Genomic DNA, 24,800 nt, shown 5'->3' with positions numbered 1-24,800 from the left:
GTTTTCCGGGTGACTTTTCTTTCCTCTATACTTTTTTCCATAATTTCGCCGGTGAGCCTTTGTTATTTTCCTATGAACTTGGGGGTAGAGAGAAACACACGTGGATCTTTTAAAGACCAAATGTTTATAAGATGCATGACACCTGTTGGATACCCCTTGCCTCTCTTCCTAGCTTTTTCCCACGAGGTGGGTGGTCTCCTGGCTGGCACATGATTGGCAGGAGTGACAGGTACTCTGTCCACTTGGCAGGAGCCAGAGCTGGCTGCTGAAACTTTGTGACTAAGAAAATTCTTCTGATGGGACCGTGGGTGCTCCCTCGAGAAACAGGCCTGGCTCTTTGGACCAGAGGAGGGTCTCAGGTGTGCGAGAAAGGTGTGGGTATCATCTTAGTTAATCCCTCCACCTGGGAGTGGGTGGCGGGGCTTGGCTGGGACCACGGTGTTAGTGGTTTCTCAATCACTGAGATGAAGCACCCTGGACAGCCTGGCTTCGTTAAGGCAGGGGTGTGTGTGTGTGCGTGTGTTGTATTTTGATGCAGGAGCCTGGAGGCTTAGAGTTCAAGGTCACATGGCCCCTGTGGTTTGGCTTCTGGCGATGGTGAGTTGGCGGTAGGGTCGGGAGGTGGCCCAGGCATCCACGTGAGGGACAGGAAGTGCGCTTGTCTGTGTCTTCAAAGTCCCTGATTGGCCCCCAGGGCTCAACACATCCACTCTACACACCTCGGGAAGGCCCCGCCTCTACCCCCATAAGTGGATTAAGTTCCTGCCCTCCTACCCTAAGGCTTTGGGGACTGAACTCCTGAGTTCCTTTAAATACTCAATCCATAGGCATCAAAAATACGGAAGTGACAAAAATAGTGCGGAGCCCAAGCCAGCTGTCCTCAGGCTCAGCCCCTTGGGTCCAGCGCCCGGTCAGGCCGCCCCTTGCTTTTGTTCCCAACCCTCTGGGGCTCCCGGGGTTTGTTTTCTTGATGGACTTCGACACGTGCTGTGTGGGTGCAAAACAGCAAACGGCTCTCGGGCTCCTCCAGGTGACCCTGCCGAAAAGGAACCGCGGCTCCCCGTGGTGCAGCCAGAGCTCGTTAACCAGAGATGCGTGAGCCTGGACCAAAACTAAACAGATTCTGAGCTAACCAGATTTATATTACCCAATATTTTTATGGTCGGAGCACAGGGCGTTGAGGCAACTGAAAAACAGCAGCTGCTTCAAATTAGGAGGGAGTTGGGGTCAAGCAGTATTGGCTGAACGAGGACTGTGGTGTTACAGCATTACTTCCAAGGGCGGCCTCTTCACCGTAGCAGACAGCTCTTGCAGTCACCGTATGCGAAACCCCATGCACTCACATGGCAGCCGTGCACCACACCAAGTCCTGCACGCACACGGCCGCTATGCACCCACACCACAGCCGTGCACACACACCACAGCCGTGCCCTGACACCACAGCCGTGCACCCACACCACAGCCGTGCACCCACACCACAGCCGTGCACCCACACCACAGCTGTGCCCTGACACCACAGCCGTGCCCTCACACCATAGCTGTGCACCCACACCACAGCCATGCACCCACACCACAGCCGTGCACCCACACCACAGCCGTGCCCTGACACCACAGCCATGCACCCACACCACAGCCGTGCCCTCACACCACAGCCGTGCCCTCACACCACAGCCATGCACCCACACCACAGCCATGCCCTGACACCACAGCCGTGCACCCACACCACAGCCGTGAGCCCACACCACAGCCGTGCACACACACCACAGCCGTGCACACACACTACAGCCATGCACCCACACCACAGCCGTGCCCCGACACCACAGCCGTGCACCCACACCACAGCCGTGCACCCACACCACAGCCGTGCCCTGACACCACAGCCATGCCCCACACCACAGCCGTGCACCCACACCACAGCCATGCACCCACACCGCAGCCGTGCCCTGACACCACAGCCATGCACCCACACCACAGCCGTGCACCCACACCACAGCCGTGCCCTGACACCACAGCCGTGCACCCACACCACAGCCGTGCACCCACACCACAGCCGTGCCCTGACACCACAGCCATGCACCCACACCGCAGCCGTGCCCTGACACCACAGCCGTGCACCCACACCACAGCCGTGCCCTGACACCACAGTCCTGCACACACACACGGCCGCTATGCGCCCGCACCACAGTCATGACACCACAGCTGTGCACCCACACCATAGCCGTGCACCCACACCACAGCCGTGCCCTGACACCACAGCTGTGCACCCACACCACAGCCGTGCACACACACCACAGTCCTGCACGCACACGGCCACTATGCGCCCGCACCACAGTCGTGACACCACAGCTGTGCACCCACACCATAGCCATGCACCCACACCGCAGTCGTGCCCTGACACCACAGCCATACCCTGACACCACAGCCGTGCCCTGACACCACAGCCGTGCCCTGACACCACAGCCGTGCACCCACACCGCAGTCGTGCCCTGACACCACAGCTGTGCCCTGACACCACAGCCGTGCACCCACACCACAGCCGTGCCCTCACACCACAGCCGTGCCCTCACACCACAGCCGTGCCCTGACACCACAGCCGTGCACCCACACCACAGCCGTGAGCCCACACCACAGCCGTGCACATACACCACAGCTGTGCACCCACACCACAGCCGTGCACACACACCACAGTCCTGCACACACACGGCCGCTATGCGCCCGCACCACAGTCGTGCGCCAACATCCAAATGGCCCTCGGCAGTAGAAGGGTTCCGTGGTAGGATGAGCGTGTGGTAACGTCCTGTGTGCTCACTGCCCACGAGGACGGATGCTGAACAGGACGTTCTAAGCCAGCGAGCGCCCCCAGGAGGCCTGAGGGAATGTTCTGGATGCGTAGCCACACGTCGGGCTCCATTTTTGCTTGCCTTTGAAAGCAAATCTAAAAATACGTTTCCCAGCTGCTGTGTCACTGTGGTGGGATCCACTCGCTAGATATCTGCAGGGTTCAGGCCCCAGCACCCCGGAACGTGCTGCGGATGTCAGAGTGAGCCCGTAGACAAAAGAGCCTGTTAGCTCGCGGTCGGAGAGAAAATGAGAGACGTGGCACTCTTGGCAAGCCAGAGCTGTAATTATGGTAATCGGACCACTGGAAGAGTGAAATGGGTTGTTTTCGCATGTTTCTGTATTTTTCTGATTCATAACAATGATCTGAAGAAATTTAGTGAAATGCTAGTCCTTTTCTGTTCATTGTCGCTTTGTGACTGCAGCATCAAAATGAATTGTATGTTTAATCTTCTCATAAGATTTTTATCAAACGGTATATACGCTTTTTAAAAAAATATTTATTTGAAAGGCAGAGTTACAGCGAGGAAGAGGCAGAGAGAGAGAGAGTGAGAGAGAGAGGTCTTCCATCTGCTGGTTCACTCCCCAGATGGCTGCAACGGCTGGAGCTGTGCTGATCTGAAGCCAGGAGCCAGGAGCTTCTTCCCAGTCTCCCACGTGGGTGCAGGGGCCCAAGCACTTGGGCCGTCTTCTGCTGCTTTCCCAGGCCACAGCAGAGAGCTGGATTGAAAGTGGAGCAGCTGGGACTCGAACCAGCGCCCATAGGGGATGCTGGCACTGCAGGTGGCGGCTTTATCTGCTACTCCACAGCGCCGGCCCTGGTATATGCTCTTAAACGTGGCCGATCTTAATAACATGGAAATTACCCAGGGGTGGGCATTTGGTGCCGCAGCTAAAATGCTGCTTGTGATGCCTGCATCCCATACTGGAGTCCCCGTATTTGAGTGCTGGCTCCGCCTCCAATCCAGCTTCCTGCTAATGCGCACCCTGCAAGCAGCAGGTGATGGCTCAAGTGTTTGGGTCCCTGTCGCCACAAAGGACTGGGTTCCAGGCTCGTGGCTTTGGCCTGACCCAGCTGTTGCCAGCATTTGGGGAATGAGCCAGTAGATGGAAGATTGCTCTGTGTTTGTCTCTACCTTCCCAATAAGTAAACACATTTTTAAATTAAGCAAATGTGAAACAACACAAGATACCTGCACTTGCACTAAACCACCCCTTTGTGTTTGAGCATTCAGTGCATCGCTGTGGACCTACAGCTGATCTTTGTTGAATTCCAATCCCTGGCAGAAGCCTTTGGGCTCTTGTGTTTCCGTGAGGATGATGTCTTTGGAACATGACGGGTCTTTTCAAAAGTTTGTGGAAAGTGCACATTCTGCAAAAATTAACTGTGTGTGAAGGTCAGAATTGTTTCACACCAAAGTCCACTGAATTCCATTTTCCCGTGTATTTGTGGAGCCCCCGATACACTGGGATATGCATTCTGAACCCACACTCCCAACACCAAGCACTTGTCCCTCCCAGCATCCTCCTGGCACTGTGTTCAGAGCGTGTTACCTGCTGTTTATTCCATGCCAACATTGGCCGTGTTCGTAGCCACGTGTGCTGTTCACGCTTCCCCTCATGCAAACTCACATCACACTGCTTTGGCCCACATGCTAAGTGCACTAAGTGCAGGACGGGTTCTTGGACCAGCCTGGCAGCAGAACCGTGGGCTCAGAGCCGTTACGTGTCAGGGCCACGGTCACGGTCACAAGCCCTTGGCAGAGAAGAGTGTTGGGAGGGGCACCCCAGGCTTCGGATTCAGAAACAAAGCTCTTCCTGGCAGCTCTGCCTGCCTCCCTTGGGGGCAGCGGTGCGGAGGAGTGCCCGTCGGCAAGGGTGAGTGAACCCTTGCAGGAAATGTTTGGGGACCATCTTGTGGATTCGGGGCGAGGTCGTGGGAAGGGAGCCAGCGTCTTCCTCCCCCTCGCTCTAAGAAATCCCCGCTGTCTGTTCCTGGACCTAGAGCGTCCAGTCCTCTCTGGGAAAAATGTTGCCCCAATTTTGCTTTGCAGAAAAGAGAAAAGATGACATAAAGAAGGTGGGGGAGGGGTGGATGATGTGACACAGCTAAGTGAGCTGCTGAGTTTGCTATGTACAGCACCAGGTCCCATATAGGCGCCAGTTTGAATCCCAGCTGCTCCGTTTGTGATCCAGCTCCCTGCTAATGCGCCTGGGAAAGCAGCGGAAGATGGCCAAGTGCTTGGGCCCCTGCACCCACAAGGGAGACCAGGTGGAGCTCCAGGGTCATGGCTTCGGCCAGGGCCAGCCCTACTCATTGCAGGCATTTGGGAAGTGAACCAGTGGATGAAAGCTCGCTCGCTCGCTCTCTCTCCTTCCCTCCCTCCCTCTCTTTCTTGTGCCCTCTCTCAACTCTACCCATTAAGAAAATTACTTGAAAGGCAGAGTTATAGAGACAGAGGGAGACGGAGAAATCTTCCATCTGCTGGTTTGCTCCCCAAATGGCCGCAACAGCAGGAGCTGGGCCAATCTAGAACCAGGAGCCAGGAGCTTCTTCCAGGTCTCCCATGTGGGTGCAACACTTGGGCCACCTTCTGCTGCCTTCCCGGGTGCATTAGCAGGGAGCTGGATTGGAAGTGGAGCAGCCGGGATTCGAACTGGAGCCCATGTAGGATGCCGGTGCTGCAGACAGCAGCTTTCTCCACTAAGCCACAGCACCAGCCCTTCAACTGCACCTTTCAAATAAACTTTAAAAAGGAAAGAAGGAAGGAAGAGAAGAAGGGAGGGAGGGAGGGGAGGCTGGAGGGAGGAGGGGCCATGGGTGAGCCGTGCTGGGGTCAGCCTGTGTCTTAGTTGCTCTGGGTGCTGCTCGTGAGCTTTGAAACGTGCTCCACGGATTTCGAGACAACTTTGCCTGCCTTCCCTCGCCTGTGGCGGAGAATCCTTTACTATCAGGCGTGCAGGGTTGGTTTCAGCGTGGGAACGCTCCGAGGCCAGGCAGGCACAGGGTGCAGATCCTGTCTTCTGGAAGGCAGTTCCTGACTGCGCCAGAACCTGCTGGGAAGGCAGGGAAGGGCTGAGGACTGGCAAAAGCGGCCTGCTGATGGGGCGGGGCAGGGCAGGGCAGGGCAGGGCAGGGTGCGTGCCCAGCTGAGCCCCGGGGGATGGGCGACTCCCAAATTGCTTGTCTCTGAGGCTGTTATTTAGCCAAAGAAAGCAAAGCAGTGGCTCTGCTGGCCAGCTCAGGTTTCAGGCCAGGTTCGCCGGCTGGCCTGGATGGCGGCTTGCTCTGTGAACTGAAAACATGGAGGTATTCCTTTGAAACCAAGCAGCGCCCTGGCAGGGCTCCTGGGTGCCCCAGAGTCCTCCACCCGTGCACTGGTAGATAACATCACTGAGGTCTGGTCCTGTGCCTCACCCCCCACTGGGTACAGATGACCGATCTCGGAACAGTGTTCAGAGAAGGGAGGGCTCGCCACCGTGAGTTCTTGATTGAATGGGCGATCGTCCGGCGTTTCAGGGATCCTGGCCCCAGGTGTGGACTTTGGCTGAGGCCCGGGGCCCTCACGGCCCTCGTGAGAGAGGGTGTGATAGCCCGCATCTCAGGGGAGTGAACTGGGAGTTGGAGGAATAAAAGTCTCCAGAAATATTGATTTCCCGATCCCCACTGCTCCTTGGCAGATGGAGTTGAAAATACTTACCCGTAGAGAAATCTCGGCTACTTGTGGTTACCACCCAAAGTGTCAGAAGGTCTCTTTTCTGAAAGTGGAGTTGGCCACGCCCACGGTGGAATGGAGGCGGCCCTACTGCACTGTCCTTGAAATACCGGGCACCACATACGTGTGAGGTCACTGGACCTGCCTGTCATCTGCCCTGAAGATTCTGCCACTGCAGCATCTGGTTGGGGCCCTGGGGCTTCTGGCCTCCCCCAGGCTAGTTCTGCCCCCTTCTGACTCTGCATTTGAAAGGAGTTTCTTCATTGGCTCTCAGTTGATTTGCATTTGAAATGCAGAGATACAGAGAGAGGGAGAGCAAAAGAGAGAAACAGAATCTTCCAACTGCTGGTTCACTCTCCAAATGGCTGCAACAGCCAGGGCCGGGCCAGGTCAAAGCCAGGAGCCAGAAGCTTCATCCAGGGCTCCCACGTGGGTGACAGGGACCCAGACACTCGGGCCACCTTCCAGTGCTTTTCCCAGGCCATTAGCTGGGAGCTGGATCGAAAGTGGAGCAGCCGGGAGAGGAACCGGCGCCCGTTTGGGATGCCGGCATCACAGGCAGTGGCTGTACCCGCTCTGCCACAGCACCGGGCCTGGATCTCTGTGGTCACTCATCACGTTATCAGCTTGATTCGTTTTCTTGTTGAGGGGAAAGACGGGACCCCTTGCCCCTGCCGGGCTCTACATCCCTGGGACGCTCAGCTAGGAAAGCCAATCAGATCAGGCCCAGAGAATCTTATTCCATAGGTATCCTGTGATGTGTGACTGATGGCAACATACATGTGTCAACATACATGTTACTGGTGGTAGCACACATATGCATGTGTACATGTTACTGATGGTAGCGTACATGTGCGTACATGCAACACACATGTTGCTGGTGGTGACCTGCATGTGTATCTGTAGAGTGGTAGCTAGTGAGTGACATGCAACATGTCAGTGCAATCACATGTGGTATCACTGATGGTAACATGCATTGTATGCATACATGTAACATGCATGTTGCTGAAGGTGACACATGTGCATCTGTGGCATGATAGCTAGTGAGAGACATGCAACATATGTCAGTGCAGTCACATGTTTCATCACTGATGGTAACATACATGTGCATGCATGTAACACACATGTTACTGATGGTAACTATTGAGTGGCATTCACCGTATGTCATTGCAGTCACATGCTGCATCTCTGGTGGTGACATACATGTGCATATGCACATGTAACATGCATGTTGCTGAGGGTAACTAGTGAGGGACATGCACCACATGTCTTTGCAGTCATGTATTTACACGGGCGATCTGGCACAGTGACGTCCTCACGCCCTTAGTCTGCTTTGTGATGTCTGCACAGGGAGCTGACCTGTTGCTGCATTTCTCAGAACGTGCCCCCGTATCCGTGATGTCTGACTGTGTCTGCACCAGCAAATCAAGTGCTGCAGTTGGTTAACTGCAACTCTGTATGAGATGAATATATTCCACCTGTGGTACCTCATTTGTGGCAGCTGGGTAAAACCCAACAGGACGTCCAGAGAGCGTGTGGCTAATGGGGGTCCTCTGTCCACTGAGCTGCCGCAGGGCGTCTTTCCCTCTGCGGGGAAGACTTGCATGAGCAAGACAGGTGACGCTCGGGCCCCGCCATCCTGGCCAGGGAGGCAGTGGCCGTGAGGTCTCTCCTCGGCATGTGGAGTTTCTCATTCCCGGAGGCCCCGGGCACCACACTCCTCCTGCCTGTGGACCCCATGGGGCAAAGCAGTCAGCAGAAGGTAGCAGAAAAAAGCAGATACAAGTTCTAGAGAGCTTGATTACAGCGTATTATTATCACTGTCCTGTTATTAGCTGTCAGTCTCTTCCTGTGCCTAATCCATAAGTTAAACTTCACTGTAGAGTGTGTGTGTGTGTGTGTGTGTGTGCGCGCACACAAGGTTAGGTGCCATGTGGGTCTGGGCATCCTCTGGGGTCCTGGGATGTGTCCCCCTGAGGACAAGGAGAGCTGGCTGCACAGATCAGTATAAACTTGGCAAGGTCCTCAGCTCCCTGCCCTCCTGTCCCACCACGTTCGAATGGGGATGGTGACACCTGTCCTGTCCCGCGCATTTCACCCAGGGCGACCACAGCCAGCAGCACTGGGTAAGCTGGGTGACCACTGCACGGGGTGTTGGGGGCCGCATCCAAACCCCTTTGTGGAGTGAGAAGTGTTGTAAATAAAGAAAGCCCTTAGCTGGCGCCGCGGCTCACTTGGCTAGTCCTCTGTCTGCAGTGCCAGCACCCCAGGTTCTAGTCCCGGTTAGGGCACTGGATTCTGTCCCGGTTGCTCCTCTTCCAGTCCAGCTCTCTGCTATGACCAGGGAGTGCAGTGGAGGATGGCCCAAGTGCTTGGGCCCTGCACCCCATGGGAGACCAGGAGAAGCACCTGGCTCCTGGCTTCGGATCAGCGCAGCGCACCGGACATAGCGGCCATTTAGGGGGTGAACCAACGGAAGGAAGACCTTTCTCTCTCTCTCTCACTGTCTAACTCTGCCTGTCAAAAAAAAAAAAATAATAGAAAATAAAAAAGAAAGCCCTGTAGGATGTATTGCAGAACGTATGTTGACAAGCTAAGCAGCAGTTTCCAGGAGTGTCCTAAGAAGAAAAATGGAGTGCAGTACGGCCCTGAAAAGTGGGCGTGGGGTGACCTAGGAGGCTTGGAAGCTGCCGGTCTAGAACTCCCTGGAAGGTGGTGCTAGCTAAAACCACGGCACCCACCCAGGAATCGGGAGGATGTGACAGGTGGAGATAAGGACGAGAAGGAGCGGCCTGTGCAGTGCCGCCAGGGCAGGAAAGAAGATCCCGTTCCACAAACTGTAGCTATTTTGAGTACAAAAGGAGCTTGTCCTTGGCCTGGCTGAGGCAGGAGTAGCCCAGGGGAAGGCAGAGTCGGGCGCATTTTTTCCCTTATCTGCCCGGCAGTGCTGCAAAGTCACCGACTGTGGCTTGCAAGTGCAATGATTTCTTTAACTTCCCTTCTTTCTTCTGTCCCAGAATGAGATATTTAGTCGCCGTTGGGCATGGGACCGGCCAGCCGGGCCTGGCCAGGGAGGGCTCGGTACAGTGTCAGAATATTTGTGCAAATAGCACTTGCCTTAAACTTCACATCAGCAGGCCATTGCCTTCCTGGGAATTCAGTTGTTTTGGCAGCTGCCTGCCCGTCTTCCTGCGTGGGAGGCGTTCCACTTGGTACCGAAAGGGAGCCCAACAGGTCGATGGAGACCTTGACCAAGGGACCGTGTTTCTGCTGTTAGCCGTGGAAGCAGCCCAGTGACAAAGGTTTCCAACGCGATCCTCGCTTTCCTTCTGAATGTCGTCTTTATGTGTATAGGCACGATGTGGGAATGTTCTTTTCAGATATGCATTTAAAAAAATAAAGAAACGAATTGGAACGGGAGCGAGGCATTCATTTCCCGACACGGCCGGTCTTCCCAGGGCATGAACTTGACTTCCCATTGAGGTCTTGCTGAGGATTCCCCAGCACTGGCTCGGAGGGCGTGCATCACCTCCGTGTTGCTGCTGGCCCTGCTCCGTGAAAGGCAGAGAAAAGGAACTCAACCAAGGCCTGGCAAGTGGCCGGCCGGGAGGCCGGGGGCATCCAGACTGAGCCCAGCTGTGGGCTGGCTGGGCCTGGATGAGCCCCTCTATGGAGGGCACGATGGACCCAGGTGGAGACGGCTGGTCCAATCGGTCCTCGCTAGATTGTGGCTTAGGAAATGAGCTGGTCCAGTCCCTGAGGCCTTTGGACTTGAACTTGAGCTTCCTGGGCTGCCTCTCAGACTCCTGGGGGTGAGCTCCTGCTCAGGGGATGCCAAAGCCACGCGTGTGCTGAGCACCCGCCGTGTGGCTCCCCCAGCGGAACCGTGGGGCGCTTGGTGCCGGGTGCTTCCACTCCTGGGGCGGGTCCATCCCCGGCTGAGACTCAAGGTTCTTGGCCGGGAGAGGCAGGGCTGGGGCAGAGCCTTCCTGAGATGGGAGGGACCCAGTTTGTTTGACCTGTGCTTCCCCGCTCTGGTGAGAGGCCACAGCCACCCTGGCGTGGGTTTTCCACAGTCTCCCTCCTCTTCCCTGGCCTCAGCAGTGGCCCCAGATGCTGCTGCTGTCAGTCATCCTAGGACGGTGGCGCAGGGCTTGCCCGGAAGTCAACAGTCTTTTCAGAAAGCCTGCGGCGCTGGCTGAACTTGAACTTCAGGGCACGTCACAGAATTCTTTTGGTCGACAAGAGCAACCTCCGAAAGCCTCAGGATGCTTTTAAAACTGCGCGGGCTGCCCAGAGGGCGGCCGCCGGGTGTGGCACGGGGCCAGCCGGGCCTGAAGCCCAGGGCTCGCTGTTCCCGGTTGCGTAGCTGGTCCCTGAGGGCTCAGAACACACTAGGGTCATCTCCAGGACCCTCTTGCGGGCAAAAGCAATGCCTGCTTCCTGGGTCACCTTTGCCGGCCGCACCCTCGTGCCCAGAGCCAGACAAATCAATCTATCTCCAGGAAGACCACACCTGCGCTCACAGCAGCTGCACCCGGGGGTCTCCCTCCAGAGACTGCCCCGCCCTCTCCTCCTGTGTCGTGCTGGGGCGGGGCTCCAGGGCTCTGGTTGCCTCTCTTCCTCTCGCCTCCGCCCGCGCTGGCTGGCACTGGGCAGGACTGCTTGATGGCTGGCTGCCACTCAAAGTCCAGCTTGGGGAAACCAGGCTGGTTAATGAACAGACAGCCCCTATTGTCCCTGCCCAGTGCTCAGCCTGGGGAGGAAGCTCAGGTTTCCTTCGCTTGCCAATCCCCAACCCGGGCTTCAAAAGCGGCTTGCGCAGGGGCATCGGGAGCTGGTGGTCTGGGTTTTCTGGCCGCACCCTCTCCGCCATAGCAGAGTGACCTGGAAGCTGGTTTTTGCCTGTTTGCTTTGGTGCCGGCTGCTTGCCTGCCTGTTTGAAGGATGCCCTTTGCCTTCGGCTACGTGGGGTTTGTAGTTGCGTTGCTGTGAACCCACTCACCTGGCCTGGCCTCCTGGCTCCCCCGGCTGGTGTGTGCCTGAGGGCCTGGCTTGTGGTTGGCCGCGGGCTGAGGTTACTGGGTGACTAACTTCCGAGGGGAGGAGCGAGCGGCTCGTGGTGGGGAGGGCTCCTCCTCCTCCATGCCTGTGGCAGCTTGGCTCCCGGGGCCCGGCAGCGGCAAGATGGGCTTCGTGGGTTGTGAGCGCCGGGGCTGGGGAGGCTCTGGGGGCCGCCACGGCCTCTGTGATGGCCTTGCCTCCCACGAGCACGCCCTCTGAGACAGCCAAGTGTGGGGCTCAGGACTCGGAAGCGAGCGAGGCAGCCGCCCTGCAGGGAGATGAGCCAATGAGCAGCTTGGTGGCGCTGGGGACACAGGTGACTTCCCCAAGACAGAGTAAGTGGCTCGGGTCTCCGAGGATGAGTGGGGCGCTACGAACCCATCCCTGTTTCTCTCCAGTGCTTCGCGGCAAACGGGATGTTTAGGAATTCCTAGGCTTGGGAGGGTGGGGTCCGGAGTCCAGTGCCTGGGGTACGAGATGTTCCCTTTGCAGGGTGCATCCGTGATGCGTGTCTCGTGGGTTCCACAGAGGCACCATGGCGGGAGGCAGCTCCCCAGATCACTTTAGATAAGCACTGGTTCGTGCCAGGGTTTCTTTTGTTTTGTTTAGTTTTTCCCCCACGGTTGCTTCTGTTTTTCAAGGAAGTTCTGCGTGAGAGCGATTTGGTTTGACCTGTGGAGCTTTGGAGAGAGGGCAGCTCGCTGTATGAAAAGGTTTCTCCAGGGACGGCTTTGCTGCCGAGATTTTCGGGGCCATGGCCAAGGAGGGGCCGGTCAGCTCCCCAGGCTGTGCGCTGCGGGCAGGGACCATGTCCACACACACACCCCCGCCCCCCAGGCAAGCTCTGGCAGAAGCAGCCCTGGGAGGGAGCGAGCCCCGGCTGTGGTTTCGGTGGGAAGAGGGACTTGCAGCCTCTGCCGACAGAGGAGCTGCAGGAGGAGAGCAGGCTCATCCAGCCGTGGCCGGTATTCCCGGGGCGGAAGGGCGAGGGCTGGCTGGGCCGGGCTAGGAGTGTGCTGTGTCCTGGGGAGGTGTGGGGAGAACCTCGTGGGTGTATTTAGTTTGTCTCTTTCTCGCTGGGAAATGAAACTTTGTAGAGCTCACAGCAGGACATTGGTGCAGGTGTTTTCTGGGGAAGAAGTGTCAGGTATGGAACAAATCCTGAGCTTTTAACCTGGGCCGAGAAAGGAGGTGACCCAGACAGCAGGTGCACCAGGGAGCACAGGGGGAATCAGGGCTGGGACCTGTTAGGGTGAACGGCAGCTCCCCAAGGGTGTATGTGAGTGTGCGTGTGTGTACATAGGGTGAACAGCAGCTCCCTGAGGGTGTATGTGAGTGTGCGTGTGTGTACATAGGGTGAACGGCAGCTCCCCGAGGGTGTATGTGAGTGTGCGTGTGTGTACATAGGGTGAACGGCAGCTCCCCAAGGGTGTATGTGAGTGTGCGTGTGTGTACATAGGGTGAACGGCAGCTCCCCGAGGGTGTATGTGAGTGTGTGTGTGTACATAGGGTGAACGGCAGCTCCCTGAGGGTGTATGTGAGTGTGTGTGTGTACATAGGGTGAACAGCAGCTCCCTGAGGGTGTATGTGAGTGTGTGTGTGTGTACATAGGGTGAACAGCAGCTCCCTGAGGGTGTGTGAGTGTGTGTGTGTGTGTACATAGGGTGAACAGCAGCTCCCCGAGGGTGTATGTGAGTGTGTGTGTGTACATAGGGTGAACGGCAGCTCCCTGAGGGTGTGTGAGTGTGTGTGAGTGTACATAGGGTGAACGGCAGCTCCCCGAGGGTGTATGTGAGTGTGTGTGTGTGTGTACATAGGGTGAACGGCAGCTCCCCGAGGGTGTATGTGAGTGTGTGTGTGTGTGTACATAGGGTGAACGGCAGCTCCCCGAGGGTTTATGTGAGTGTGTGTGTGTACATAGGGTGAACAGCAGCTCCCTGAGGGTGTGTGAGTGTGTGTGTGTGTACATAGGGTGAACAGCAGCTCCCTGAGGGTGTATGTGAGTGTGTGTGTGTACATAGGGTAAACAGCAGCTCCCTGAGGGTGTATGTGAGTGTGTGTGTGTACATAGGGTGAACGGCAGCTCCCTGAGGGTGTGTGAGTGTGTGTGTGTGTGTACATAGGGTGAACAGCAGCTCCCCGAGGGCGTATGTGAGTGTGTGTGTGTGTATAGGGTGAACAGCAGCTCCCCGAGGGTGTATGTGAGTGTGTGTGTGTATATAGGGTGAACAGCAGCTCCCCGAGGGTGTATGTGAGTGTGTGTATGTACATAGGGTGAACGGCAGCTCCCTGAGGGTGTGTGAGTGTGTGTGTGTGTACATAGGGTGAACAGCAGCTCCCTGAGGGTGTGTGAGTGTGTGTGTGTGTGTACATAGGGTGAACAGCAGCTCCCCGAGGGTGTATGTGAGTGTGTGTGTGTACATAGGGTGAACGGCAGCTCCCTGAGGGTGTGTGAGTGTGTGTGAGTGTACATAGGGTGAACGGCAGCTCCCCGAGGGTGTATGTGAGTGTGTGTGTGTGTGTACATAGGGTGAACGGCAGCTCCCCGAGGGTGTATGTGAGTGTGTGTGTGTGTGTACATAGGGTGAACGGCAGCTCCCCGAGGGTTTATGTGAGTGTGTGTGTGTACATAGGGTGAACAGCAGCTCCCTGAGGGTGTGTGAGTGTGTGTGTGTGTACATAGGGTGAACAGCAGCTCCCTGAGGGTGTATGTGAGTGTGTGTGTGTACATAGGGTAAACAGCAGCTCCCTGAGGGTGTATGTGAGTGTGTGTGTGTACATAGGGTGAACGGCAGCTCCCTGAGGGTGTGTGAGTGTGTGTGTGTGTGTACATAGGGTGAACAGCAGCTCCCCGAGGGCGTATGTGAGTGTGTGTGTGTGTATAGGGTGAACAGCAGCTCCCCGAGGGTGTATGTGAGTGTGTGTGTGTATATAGGGTGAACAGCAGCTCCCCGAGGGTGTATGTGAGTGTGTGTATGTACATAGGGTGAACGGCAGCTCCCTGAGGGTGTGTGAGTGTGTGTGTGTGTACATAGGGTGAACAGCAGCTCCCTGAGGGTGTGTGAGTGTGTGTGAGTGTACATAGGGTGAACGGCAGCTCCCTGAGGGTGTATGTGAGTGTGTGTGTGTACATAGGGTGAACGGCAGCTCCCTGAGGGTGTGTGAGTGTGCGTGTGTGTACATAGGGTGAACGGCAGCTCCCTAAGGGTGTATGTGAGTGTGTGTGTGTGTGTACATAGGGTGAACGGCAGCTCCCTGAGGGTGTGTGAGTGTGTGTGTGTACATAGGGTGAACGGCAGCTCCCCGAGGGTTTATGTGAGTGTGTGTGTGTACATAGGGTGAACAGCAGCTCCCTGAGGGTGTGTGAGTGTGTGTGTGTGTGTTCATAGGGTGAACGGCAGCTCCCTGAGGGTGTATGTGAGTGTGTGTGTGTGTACATAGGGTGAACAGCAGCTCCCCGAGGGTGTATGTGAGTGTGTGTGTGTACATAGGGTGAACAGCAGCTCCCCGAGGGTGTATGTGAGTGTGTGTGTGTGTGTACATAGGGTGAACGGCAGCTCCCTGAGGGTGTGTGAGTGTGTGTGTGTGTACATAGGGTGAACAGCAGCTCCCCGAGGGTGTATGTGAGTGTGTGTGTGTGTGTACATAGGGTGAACAGCAGCTCCCCGAGGGTGTATGTGAGTGTGTGTGTGTGTGTACATAGGGTGAACAGCAGCTCCCTGAGGGTGTGTGAGTGTGTGTGTGTGTACATAGGGTGAACGGCAGCTCCCCGAGGGTGTATGTGAGTGTGTGTGTATGTACATACGGTGAACAGCAGCTCCCCGAGGGTGTGTGAGTGTGTTTGTACATGAATGTGAGGGTGTTGTGACTGAGTGTTGTGGGAGTATGTATGTGTGTGGGTGTGTGTGGCTGAGTGTGTGTGTGTATGACTGTAGGGGGGTGAAACTGTGAGGGAATGTGTTATGTGTGGGGGAGGGTATGAGTGTGGGGTGTGTGTGAGGGTGTTGTGACTGTGTGAGGGTGTGTGTTATGTGTTTGAGGAGGGTGTGAGTATGGGGTTAGTGTGTGTGTTTGAGGGTGTGTGTGAGTGTAGCTGTGTGTGACTTTGTGAAGGTGTGTATTTTGTGTTTGGGGGAGAGTGTGGGGTGTGTGTGTGTGTGTGTGTATAAGTGTGAGGGTGTTGTGACTGGGGCTGTGAGACATTGTGAGGGTGTGTGTTATGTGTAGGGGAAGGTATGAGTGTGGAGTGAGTGTGAATGTGTGTATATGAGTGTGAAGGTATGAGGGTGTTGTGACTATGGGTGTGTATGTGTGACTGTGTGTGGGGTGTGTGAGACAGTGTGAGGGTGTGTGTTGTGTTTGGGGAGAGTGGGAGTGTGGGGTGTGTGTGTGTGAATATGAGCGTGAGGATGTGTGTGAGTGCGTGAGTATGAAGGTGTTGTGACTGAGTGTGTGCGGGTGTGTATGTGTGACCGTGTCGGGGGTGTGTTATGTGGAGGGGATGAGTGTGGGGTGTGTGTGTGTGTGAATATGAGCGTGAGGATGTGTGTATGAAGGTGTTGTGACTGAGTGTGTGCAGGTGTATATGTGACCATGTAGAGGGAGTGTGAGACAGTGTGAGGGTGTGTGTTATGGGGGTATAAGTGTGGAGTGGATGTGTGTGTGTGTAAGGGTGTCTGTGTATGAGTGAGTGTGTGTGAGGATGTGTCACTGTGTGAGTGTGAGGCTGTGTCTATGTGTGTGTGGCCTATTTATTTTACCTTGTGAGACTAGTGTTATTTACTCCTGGAGTTTGTTGTTATTATTAGAGCGACAGAGGGAGACAGAGCGATCTCCCACCTGCCGCTTCACTCCCCAGATGCCCACAACAGCCAGGGCCAAAGCTGGGCTCCAGGGGCTCCATCTGGGTCTCCATGTGGGTGGCCACGGTGGCACATTGGCCATGGTGCACATTAGTGGAAGCTGGAGCTGGGAGCAGAGCCAGGCTTAGACCCAGCTACTCTGGGATGGTATGCAGGTGTCTGCACTGCTCAACCAAATGCCCACCCTGCCTCTGAAAGTTCTCACTCTGTGTGGCCATGTGGGAAAGACCCAGTGAGTGTTCAAAGCCAGGTCTTTACTAGACCGCCAAGTAACAGTTGAAGAATGAAGCAAAGCCGTGCAGGTGCCTGATTTGGGAAGGGGCGCTGGCAGGAGAGGCCCCGGGGGTTTTACATTGTGGGTGGTGGGGTCTTCCTCATCACCCCTGTCGTCTGCCGGGTCCACTTGGTGTTGAATGTACATGGTCCCCTGAAGACTGGAGGAGTTCTCCTTCTCACCTCCCCGTGGATGGCTCCCACGCAGGCAGGCTTTGGCAGGGGCGTGGCCCTTGGCTCATGAGCCCAAGTTGTCTCATTTTGGAGGCTCCTGCATGTAGCCACTTTCGGCTGCACCGTGGGATCCTCGCGTCATTCTCTCCTCGGTCTCTCCCTGGGGACAGCCGTCTTCACTCGCAACCTCTGAGTCTCCCGTCTGAGGGAAGCAGCCAGCCTCAGGCTCCGTGTTCTGTCCACACTCAGAGCGAGTGTTCAGCTCCGCTGTGCGGCCCCCATCGGGGATGCCGAGGTTCTCTGTGAAGTTTTCACAGCAAGGCTGATCACGCGACATCGCCGGCAGGTCCTGCTGCTGACGGCCCCGGGCTGGCATCTGCCCTCCCTGGCCGAGATACCACTGCTTGGTCTCCAAGCCGTGGTGCCTGTTGGCTGTTGACTGTTCAGACGGCCACCCACATCCGCTGTGCACATCCCACGCAGTGATTCACTTACTGCTGATTAACTGTTCATTTCTTTCCGATATCTTCTACACATGACACCAGCAAGGCTAATGAGTTTTTCCTCCTAATGAGCTTCTTTGAGCATTTTTAAAACTTTTTAACATTTATTTATGTCTTTGAAAGGCAGAGTGCCAGGGAGAGAGGAAGATACAGAGAGACAAGACAGACAGAGAGATCTTCCATGCCCCAGTTCACTCTCCAAATAGCCAGAGCTGGGCCAAGCCAAAGCCGGGACCCAGAAACTCCACCCGGGTCTCCCACATGGGTGACAGAGGCCCAAGTTCTCAGGCCTTCATCTGCTGCTTTCCCAGGTGCATTAGCAGGGAGCTGGACTGGAAGTGGAGCATCCAGAACTCGAATCAGCACCTGGATATGGGATGTTGGCGTGGCAAGCAGCAGCTTAACCCGCTGTGCCACATAGCTGGCCATGATGTTTGTTTGTTTCAAGTTCCTTGTATGATGTACCTCCCAACGATGTCTTTTCACATCACCAGATGTGTTTTTAAGACACCTCTGCCATTTTAAAATATGTTTTTTAATCAAATAAAACTAAGTTGACATTTCCCTTTCACTGACATTCTGCGTCCTTCTAGACTGTTCTAGAATGTTGACGTCTCTTTGTCTTCCCTCTCCAGAAAGCAGGAGGAGGAAGAGCAAAATGAGCGGGGAGCCACCTGCTACAATGGTTGTTCCTCCCTAGCAGGTTCTGGAATTTTCTTTTTGGAATTAATAGCAGGAATGACAGGAGGACTTACCATTGGTTGGGCACTGTTTGCTGCCTTCTCCATGGAGGCCTCTGGGGTCCATGCTCATTTTGGTTGACTGTTGCATTGTGGGGGATTTGGCCCGGGCTCTGCTGCCAGGGCTGAGCCAGTCCCTCTTGTAATGCCCTGTGTTGTTCACTGTTGAGCAGTAACTTTCTGTTCATTGAGCCCCGAGCTGTGGGAGACAGAGCAGGAGAGGTGTTCCTGTGTTGAGTCCTACAAGACCTCTATCCCTCGGCTGCCCCGGCCACTCTGGGAGCAGGACCAGGCAGGCGTGCTGGGAGGGGTCCTCCTGGTCTCAGGCACCGAGCTACCGAGTTCTGTGGCTGTCTGCGGGGCGGCGACAGAGAGAAGTCTGGGGGCCGTGCAGAGCAGGTGCACCTGGAGTCCGAGCTTGTGATCACAGGGTGAGGACGGCTGGAGGACATCACAGGCTGGGTTTCAAGAGGGGGAGCCACCCAGCCTGTTGTGGTGGGAACCCAATGGGGGGTGGGCAAGGACCTAGCACCCCCTGGGGCTCCCCAGAAATGGTTGTCTGGGTGGAGGCTGAGAGGCCCGTGCAGGGGTGCTCCCACAGCTCAGAGGGCTGGTCCTGGCCCATGTCCTCATGGGTGAGGACCTTGGCTTGCTCAGAGCAGTGGATGCTGGCTGGTCCTATGCATGCGTATGAAAAGGCGTCGTTTGGGGCTCTGTCTCATTTCAAGCCTTCTCCTGTTGCCTCTGATTTCTACTCTTTCCCCATCATGCTCACCAAGGGTCTTGGCTTTTTTTTTTTTTTTTAAGATTTATTTATTTATTTGAAAGACAGAGTTAGAGAAAGAGAGAGGGAGAGAGACAGAAAGAGATGTTCCATCCACTGGTTCACTCCCCAGATGGCTACAGCTGGGCCAATCCGAAGCCAGGAGCTTCCTCCAGGTCTCCCACATGGGTGCAGGGGCCCAAGCACTTGGGTCATCCTCCACTGCTTTCCCAGGCCATAATCAGGGAGCTGGATCAGAAGTGGAGCAGCCAGGACTCGAACCGGCACACATATGGGATGCTGGTAGCGCAGACAGCTTTTTACCTGCTGTGCCACAGCACCGGCCCCATCATCCTGGTTCTTGTCTCCTCACCCCGCCCTCCCACACTTACGCCTCTAATCAGTCAGATCTCCTGGGAGCAGGATGGGGCACGTGGGCACCTGTGCTGGCACAGAGCAGACTTAAATGGGGAGCTGGAGCTGTTGGTGCCCTTTGGGCCTTTTGGGGAATCCAGTGCACTTGCCCCTCGCGGGTCTTGGTCTGACCCTAAGCGCAGCAGAAAGTCCCTGTTCTCCTGAAGGCGCCTGCTGGTGCACCCTGCTGGTGCGGCCGGTCCCCAGAGCGTCTTCATCTCCCCGTCTCTCTCTGGGTGCCGCAGGGTTGGCGGATGAAGACAGCTTCCCTCTGAGCTTTCCTTGGTCCCATCCCTCGATTGCGTCAGCTTGGAGACCTGGGAAAGCCGGGTTACTATTTCCCAGAGTTCCTGGGGGGAAGACGTGCACAGGGGAAGCTTTGGAAAGCCCCGCTGCAGCACTACTAGCCCATTCGACTCTCCATCTTCTCCCCTCAAGCCCGAGAGACAGGGCTGTACGTCGGGTGCACTGGCTGCCTGAAGTCACTGTGACGAATTGCCGCAGACTTAGCGATGTACAGCTGCTCGAGTTTGTTATCTGACACTTGGGAGGGGCAAGAATCCAAAATGGGTTTCCTGGCCAAGGTCACTGCATCCTACAGGGACACAGGCCCTGAGGAAGCCTCCCTTTCCTGGTCTTTTCCGGCTTCTGGGGACACCTGCCTGCTTCTCCATCCTTACTGTCAGCAGTGTGGCATCCCTGGTCTCTCTGTGTGTGGCACAGCTTCCCCCCGTCCCGACCTCCCTGCCCTGCCCCCTGTCCAATTCATGAGGACCCCGTGATTGCATTGGGCCCACTGGAGAGCATTTCACCCATCTCAACATTCTTAGCTTCTTTTTTTTTTTTTTAAAGAGTTCTTAATTTATGTAACTGAGAGGTAAAGTTACAGACAGACAGGCAGAGACAGAGAAAAAAGTCTTCCATCCGTTGGTTCACTCCCCAAATGGCCACAAAGGCCAGAGCCATGTCGATCTAAGCCAGGAGCCAGGAGCTTCTTCTGGGTCTCCTATATGGGTGCAGGGGTCCAAGGACTTGGGCCATCTTCTACTGCTTTCCCAGGCCATAGCAGAGAGCTGGATCGCAAGTGGAGCAGCTGGGACTAGAACCAGCGCTCTTATGGGATGCCGCACTGCAGGCAGAGGCTTAGCCCACTAGGCCACAGCGCAGGCCCCCATCATCTTTAACTTCTCCATACCTGTAAAGTCCCTGAGCCTGGGGAAGGTTCCAGAAATGAAGGCATGAACACCTTGCAGGGTAGGCAGGGGGAGGCTGGGGGAGGGGGGTCTCAAGGAGGCCACACCATCAGTCACATCGAGACGCCCCGAAACCTGGGTGTCAAGGCCACGTTCTCATGCCTGGTTGTATTTGCAGATGCAGAGGGAAATGGTCTACGCACGAGGAGAAGGCCCCGGTGCCTCCCGACCCGGCTCCATGGCTCATCCCGCCCACGCGATCCCGAGCTCCCCGCCGTCCACACCCGTGCCCCATTCCATGCCCCCCTCCCCGTCCAGGATCCCGTACGGGGGCTCCCGGCCCATGATGGTGCCTGGCAACGCCACCATCCCCAGGGACAGACTCTCCAGCCTGCCCGTCTCCCGATCCATCTCCCCCAGCCCCAGTGCCATCCTGGAGAGACGGGACGTCAAGCCGGATGAGGACCTCGGAGGCAAGAACCTGGCCATGTATAGGAACGAGGGTCTCTACGCGGACCCCTACCTCTACCACGACGGGCGCATGAGCATAGCCTCGTCCCATGGAGGCCACCCCCTTGATGTCCCCGACCACATTGTCGCCTACCACCGCACAGCCATCCGCTCGGCAAGCGCCTACTGCAACCCCTCCTTGCAAGCCGAGATGCACATGGAGCAGGCGCTGTACCGGCAGAAACCCAGAAAGTACCCCGACAGCCAGCTGCCCACGCTGGGCGCCAAGACGCCACCCGCCTCCCCGCACCGGGTCGGCGACTTGCGCATGCTGGACCTGCCGGCTCACGGCGCCCACGGGCTCCCCCACACCCTGCAGCCCGACCGCGCCTCGCCCAGCCGTCAGTCCTTCAAGAAGGAGCCGGGCACCTTGGTGTACCTGGAAAAGCCACGGAACCTTCCGGGCTTTGTGGACCTCGGGCCGCCCCTGGTCGAGAAGCAAGTATTCACCTACAGCACAGCCACTATTCCCAAAGACAGAGAGACCAGGTAAGGCGTGGGGAGAGTGGGCGAGAGCTGGGCTGCTCTCCAGGGGTCCCCCAGGGAACACAGGGCACGCACCAGCCTCGTGCCGCCCACAGCTGACCCTGGTCTGCCAAGTGTTTCCAAGTGGGTGGGGTCCGGTGAGGCTGTGCTGAGCGGGACAGGTGCACCCGTGGGGTCAACAGCGTGCAGGCCTTGGGGTGTGGGTCTCACGGTGTTGTCACCATTGTGCACCTGAGCCACGCTGAAGAAAGTCAGGCCGTGCAGGAACCATGGGACACAGACGTCTCCAGGGATTGTGGTCACTGCTCTGCTGTCCGGTTTAGGGAGTGAGGGGTTCAGGGAGGAGGCGTTTGAGTGGCGCTTGGCGTTTTTCGTTTAGAATGTGGTTTTGTTTTGTCGTTGTCTTCAGGATTGATAAAAACCTGAATTTGTATCAGGATAGAATGGGTTGGAATTCATGCTCTTGATGGTCCTAGTGAGTGACATTCTGTCTATTTTGATTTCCTTTGTTTCTAAGATTTATTTATTGGAAAGGCAAAGCGACAGAGAGGGAGAGACAGAGGCAAAGAGATCTTCCATCCGCTGGTTCACTTCCCAGATAACCATAACAGCGAAGACCGGGCCAGGCCAAGGCCAGGGGCCAGGGACTCCATCTGGGTCCCCTATGTGGGTGGCAAGGACCCAACTACTTGCATCTTCTGCCTTCCCAGGTGCATTTGCAGGGAGCTGAATCTGAAGTGGAGCAGTGGGGACCTGAACCCAGACCAGTGCTCTGATGGGGGATGCCAGCATCACAGGCAGTGGCTTACTGCACTGCACCCCAATGCTGGTCCCTTCAATTTCCTCATATGCATAATAATTTACTAGTCCATAGCCTTCCCACTCTATGTCCAAAGCTCATTCCCTATCAGAAACGCTGGTTTTGGGGCCAGCCTGCAGTGCAGTGGGTTAAAGCCCCAGCCTGCAGTGCTGGCATCCCATATAGGCGCCGGTTCTAGTCCCAGCTGCTCCTCTTCCGATCCAGCGCTCTGCTGTGGCCTGGGAAAGCACTAGAAGATGGCCCAAGTCCTTGGGCCCCTGCATCTGTGTGGGAGACTCGGAAGAAGCTCCTGGCTCAGCTCAGCTACAGCTGTTGCAGCCATTTGGGGAGTGAACCAGCAGAATGGAAGACCTCTCTCTCTGGCTCTGCCTCTCTCTGTAACTCTGTCTTTCAAATAATAAATAAAATAAATCCTTTTTTAAAAAAAGCTGATTTTGATAGAGGGAATTTCTGTAAGCCAAATTGGTCGCAGGAAGTCGACGTCATTATTGTGATCAGCAAAAGCTAGGCTCAGAAGCTGGGTCCCTTGTCCTGAATGCATCCCAAAGGGGATGGAAAATCCAATCAGGTGTTCGGTTATTCAGCCCCTTAGCAGAACCCTGCTCGGCACACGGGGTGCCGGCCTCGCTCACTGACACGGCTTTACCGGAAGTGGATCGGGCCTGTGATTGCCATGTCACCTGCCCACCGTGCGATTCACACACACACACGGGGAATCCCTGTCTCCCTACATCATCAGAGGGGCGTCCCTCAGGCACAGGGAACATCCCAGCGGAGAGATTTTAGGAGGCTGGGAGGTGAATAAACATGATTATTTTGGGGTTATCCATGTGACACACAAATTCATTTTTTTTAAGATTTATTTTATTTATTTGAAAGGCTGAGCGACAGAGAGAGGGGTGGGGAGAGAGATTTTCTGTGTGCTGGTTCACTCCCAACTGGCTGCAACAGCTCGGGCCAGGGCTGGGCCAGGTTGAACACAGGATCCTGGAACTCCATCCGGGTCTCCCATGTGCGTGGCAGGGGCCCAGGGACTTGAGCTGTCACCTGCTGCCTCCTCAGGCCATTAGCAAGAAGCTGGATGGGAAGGTGGAACAGCCAGGGCTACGGGATGCCTGCATCCCAGGTAGTGACTGAACCCGATGTGCCACAACACCAACCCCATGACACAACAAATGTCTCTCCCTCGGCCAGAAAAACAAGGACAGTAGATGCCTGCAGTGCTGGCATCCTGTGCCAGTTCAAATCCCAGCTGCTCCACTTCCAATCCAGCTCTCTGCTGTGGCCTGGGAAAAGCAGCAGGAGATGGCCCAAGTCCTTGGGCCCCTGCACCCATGTGGGAGACCCGGATGAAGCTCCTGGCTCCTGGCTTCCTACTGGCCCAACCCTGGCCATTGCAGCCATCTGGGTAACTCTGCCTTTCAAATAAATAAATGCATCTTTAGAAAAAGCAAAGACAGTGGCTGGCATGATTGTGCAGAACTAAGGGAAAACGAAGGGTTGGACATTAGCATTCATTGTCTCCAGAGTCCTGTGGAAGTGACCGTCTAAGGATCAGAGCAGCCCAGGGGCAGCCGACAGGAGTGGCTCGTGTCCAGAGCCACGGCCAGCGCGACATCTGCCCAGACAGGCCAGGCTCGGACACGCGTTCCCTGTGCCTCCCAGGCAGGGTGCACAGTGGTGGGCGAGGTCCCCCTGGTGGGAAAGGGCGTGTGATGGAGAGGTCAGAACAGGAAGAACTGAGCGCAGACAGCAGGGAACGCCTGGCAACCTGGGCCGTGAGCGCCCGCGCCTCCCACTCTGGCCCCCTTGTGGGTAGCGGAAGATCTGACGCCAGAATCCGCTACCTGGAATCCAGCACAGGGCTTGCCCCGCAGGGTTCCAGGCACGTCCTGGCCAGCCAGGATTGAGGCTGTGCTGAGACACACTGTCACGACCACTCTCCCGTTTGGACGTGCGGCTGTCGTTATGCATGTAATTGTACAATTGTACAGGAATACTGCCAAGCAAGAATTTTCTCTCCTGCACCTGATCCAAGTGATGCCTCACTGTCTCTCCCAACGGTGGAACTGGGGTGCTTATGTATAGGTGGCCTGGCTGGATTGCCTCCCCCAGTCACCCCGTAGATACACATACACACACACACACATATGTGAACACGTGCACACACACCCTTTTCATTTGCAATCACTCTCACTAAAAGACCAAAACACTGCCCTCTAACTCAACCCAGGCACGTGGGAGGAGTAAACAGATTCCTTACTAAAAGGGACCCCCAGCCGTCCCCCTACCATACCTGGGCAGGTAAGAACGTGGGACCTGTGGGGCTTGGGCCAGGCTCCCTCCCCCTCAACCACGGTTCCCCGTGTGGCGTGCTGGGTGACTGGGCTGCACTGAGGGCCTGCTGGGCTCTGCAGAGGGCCGTGGGGGCTGAGCCAGGCTGG

At 56.2% G+C, this 24,800-nt stretch overlaps 1 protein-coding gene across 26 annotated transcripts in view; it reads left to right on the top strand.

The window, feature by feature from the left end:
• The window catches only part of KIAA1217 (KIAA1217 ortholog), a 657,029-nt gene that overhangs the window by 579,532 nt on the left and 52,697 nt on the right, over positions 1-24,800 (top strand). For 25 of the 26 annotated variants that reach the window (XM_070056139.2, XM_070056122.2, XM_070056129.2 and 22 more), the window contains one exon: positions 20,719-21,539. In XM_070056139.2, coding sequence (XP_069912240.1) covers positions 20,719-21,539 — 821 coding nt within the window. Of the gene's footprint in view, positions 1-11,482; positions 11,954-20,718; positions 21,540-24,800 lie in introns of those variants that run through there. The other variant, XM_070056137.2, reaches the window with a different exon arrangement.

Source organism: Oryctolagus cuniculus, chromosome 13 (assembly GCF_051225735.1).
Source record: "Oryctolagus cuniculus isolate XC-2025 breed Fujian yellow rabbit chromosome 13, ASM5122573v1, whole genome shotgun sequence".
Classification (NCBI taxonomy): Eukaryota; Metazoa; Chordata; class Mammalia; order Lagomorpha; family Leporidae; genus Oryctolagus; species Oryctolagus cuniculus.
The sequence above is the reverse complement of the archived record's forward strand: the minus strand, read 5'-3'. Positions and strand labels throughout refer to the sequence as shown.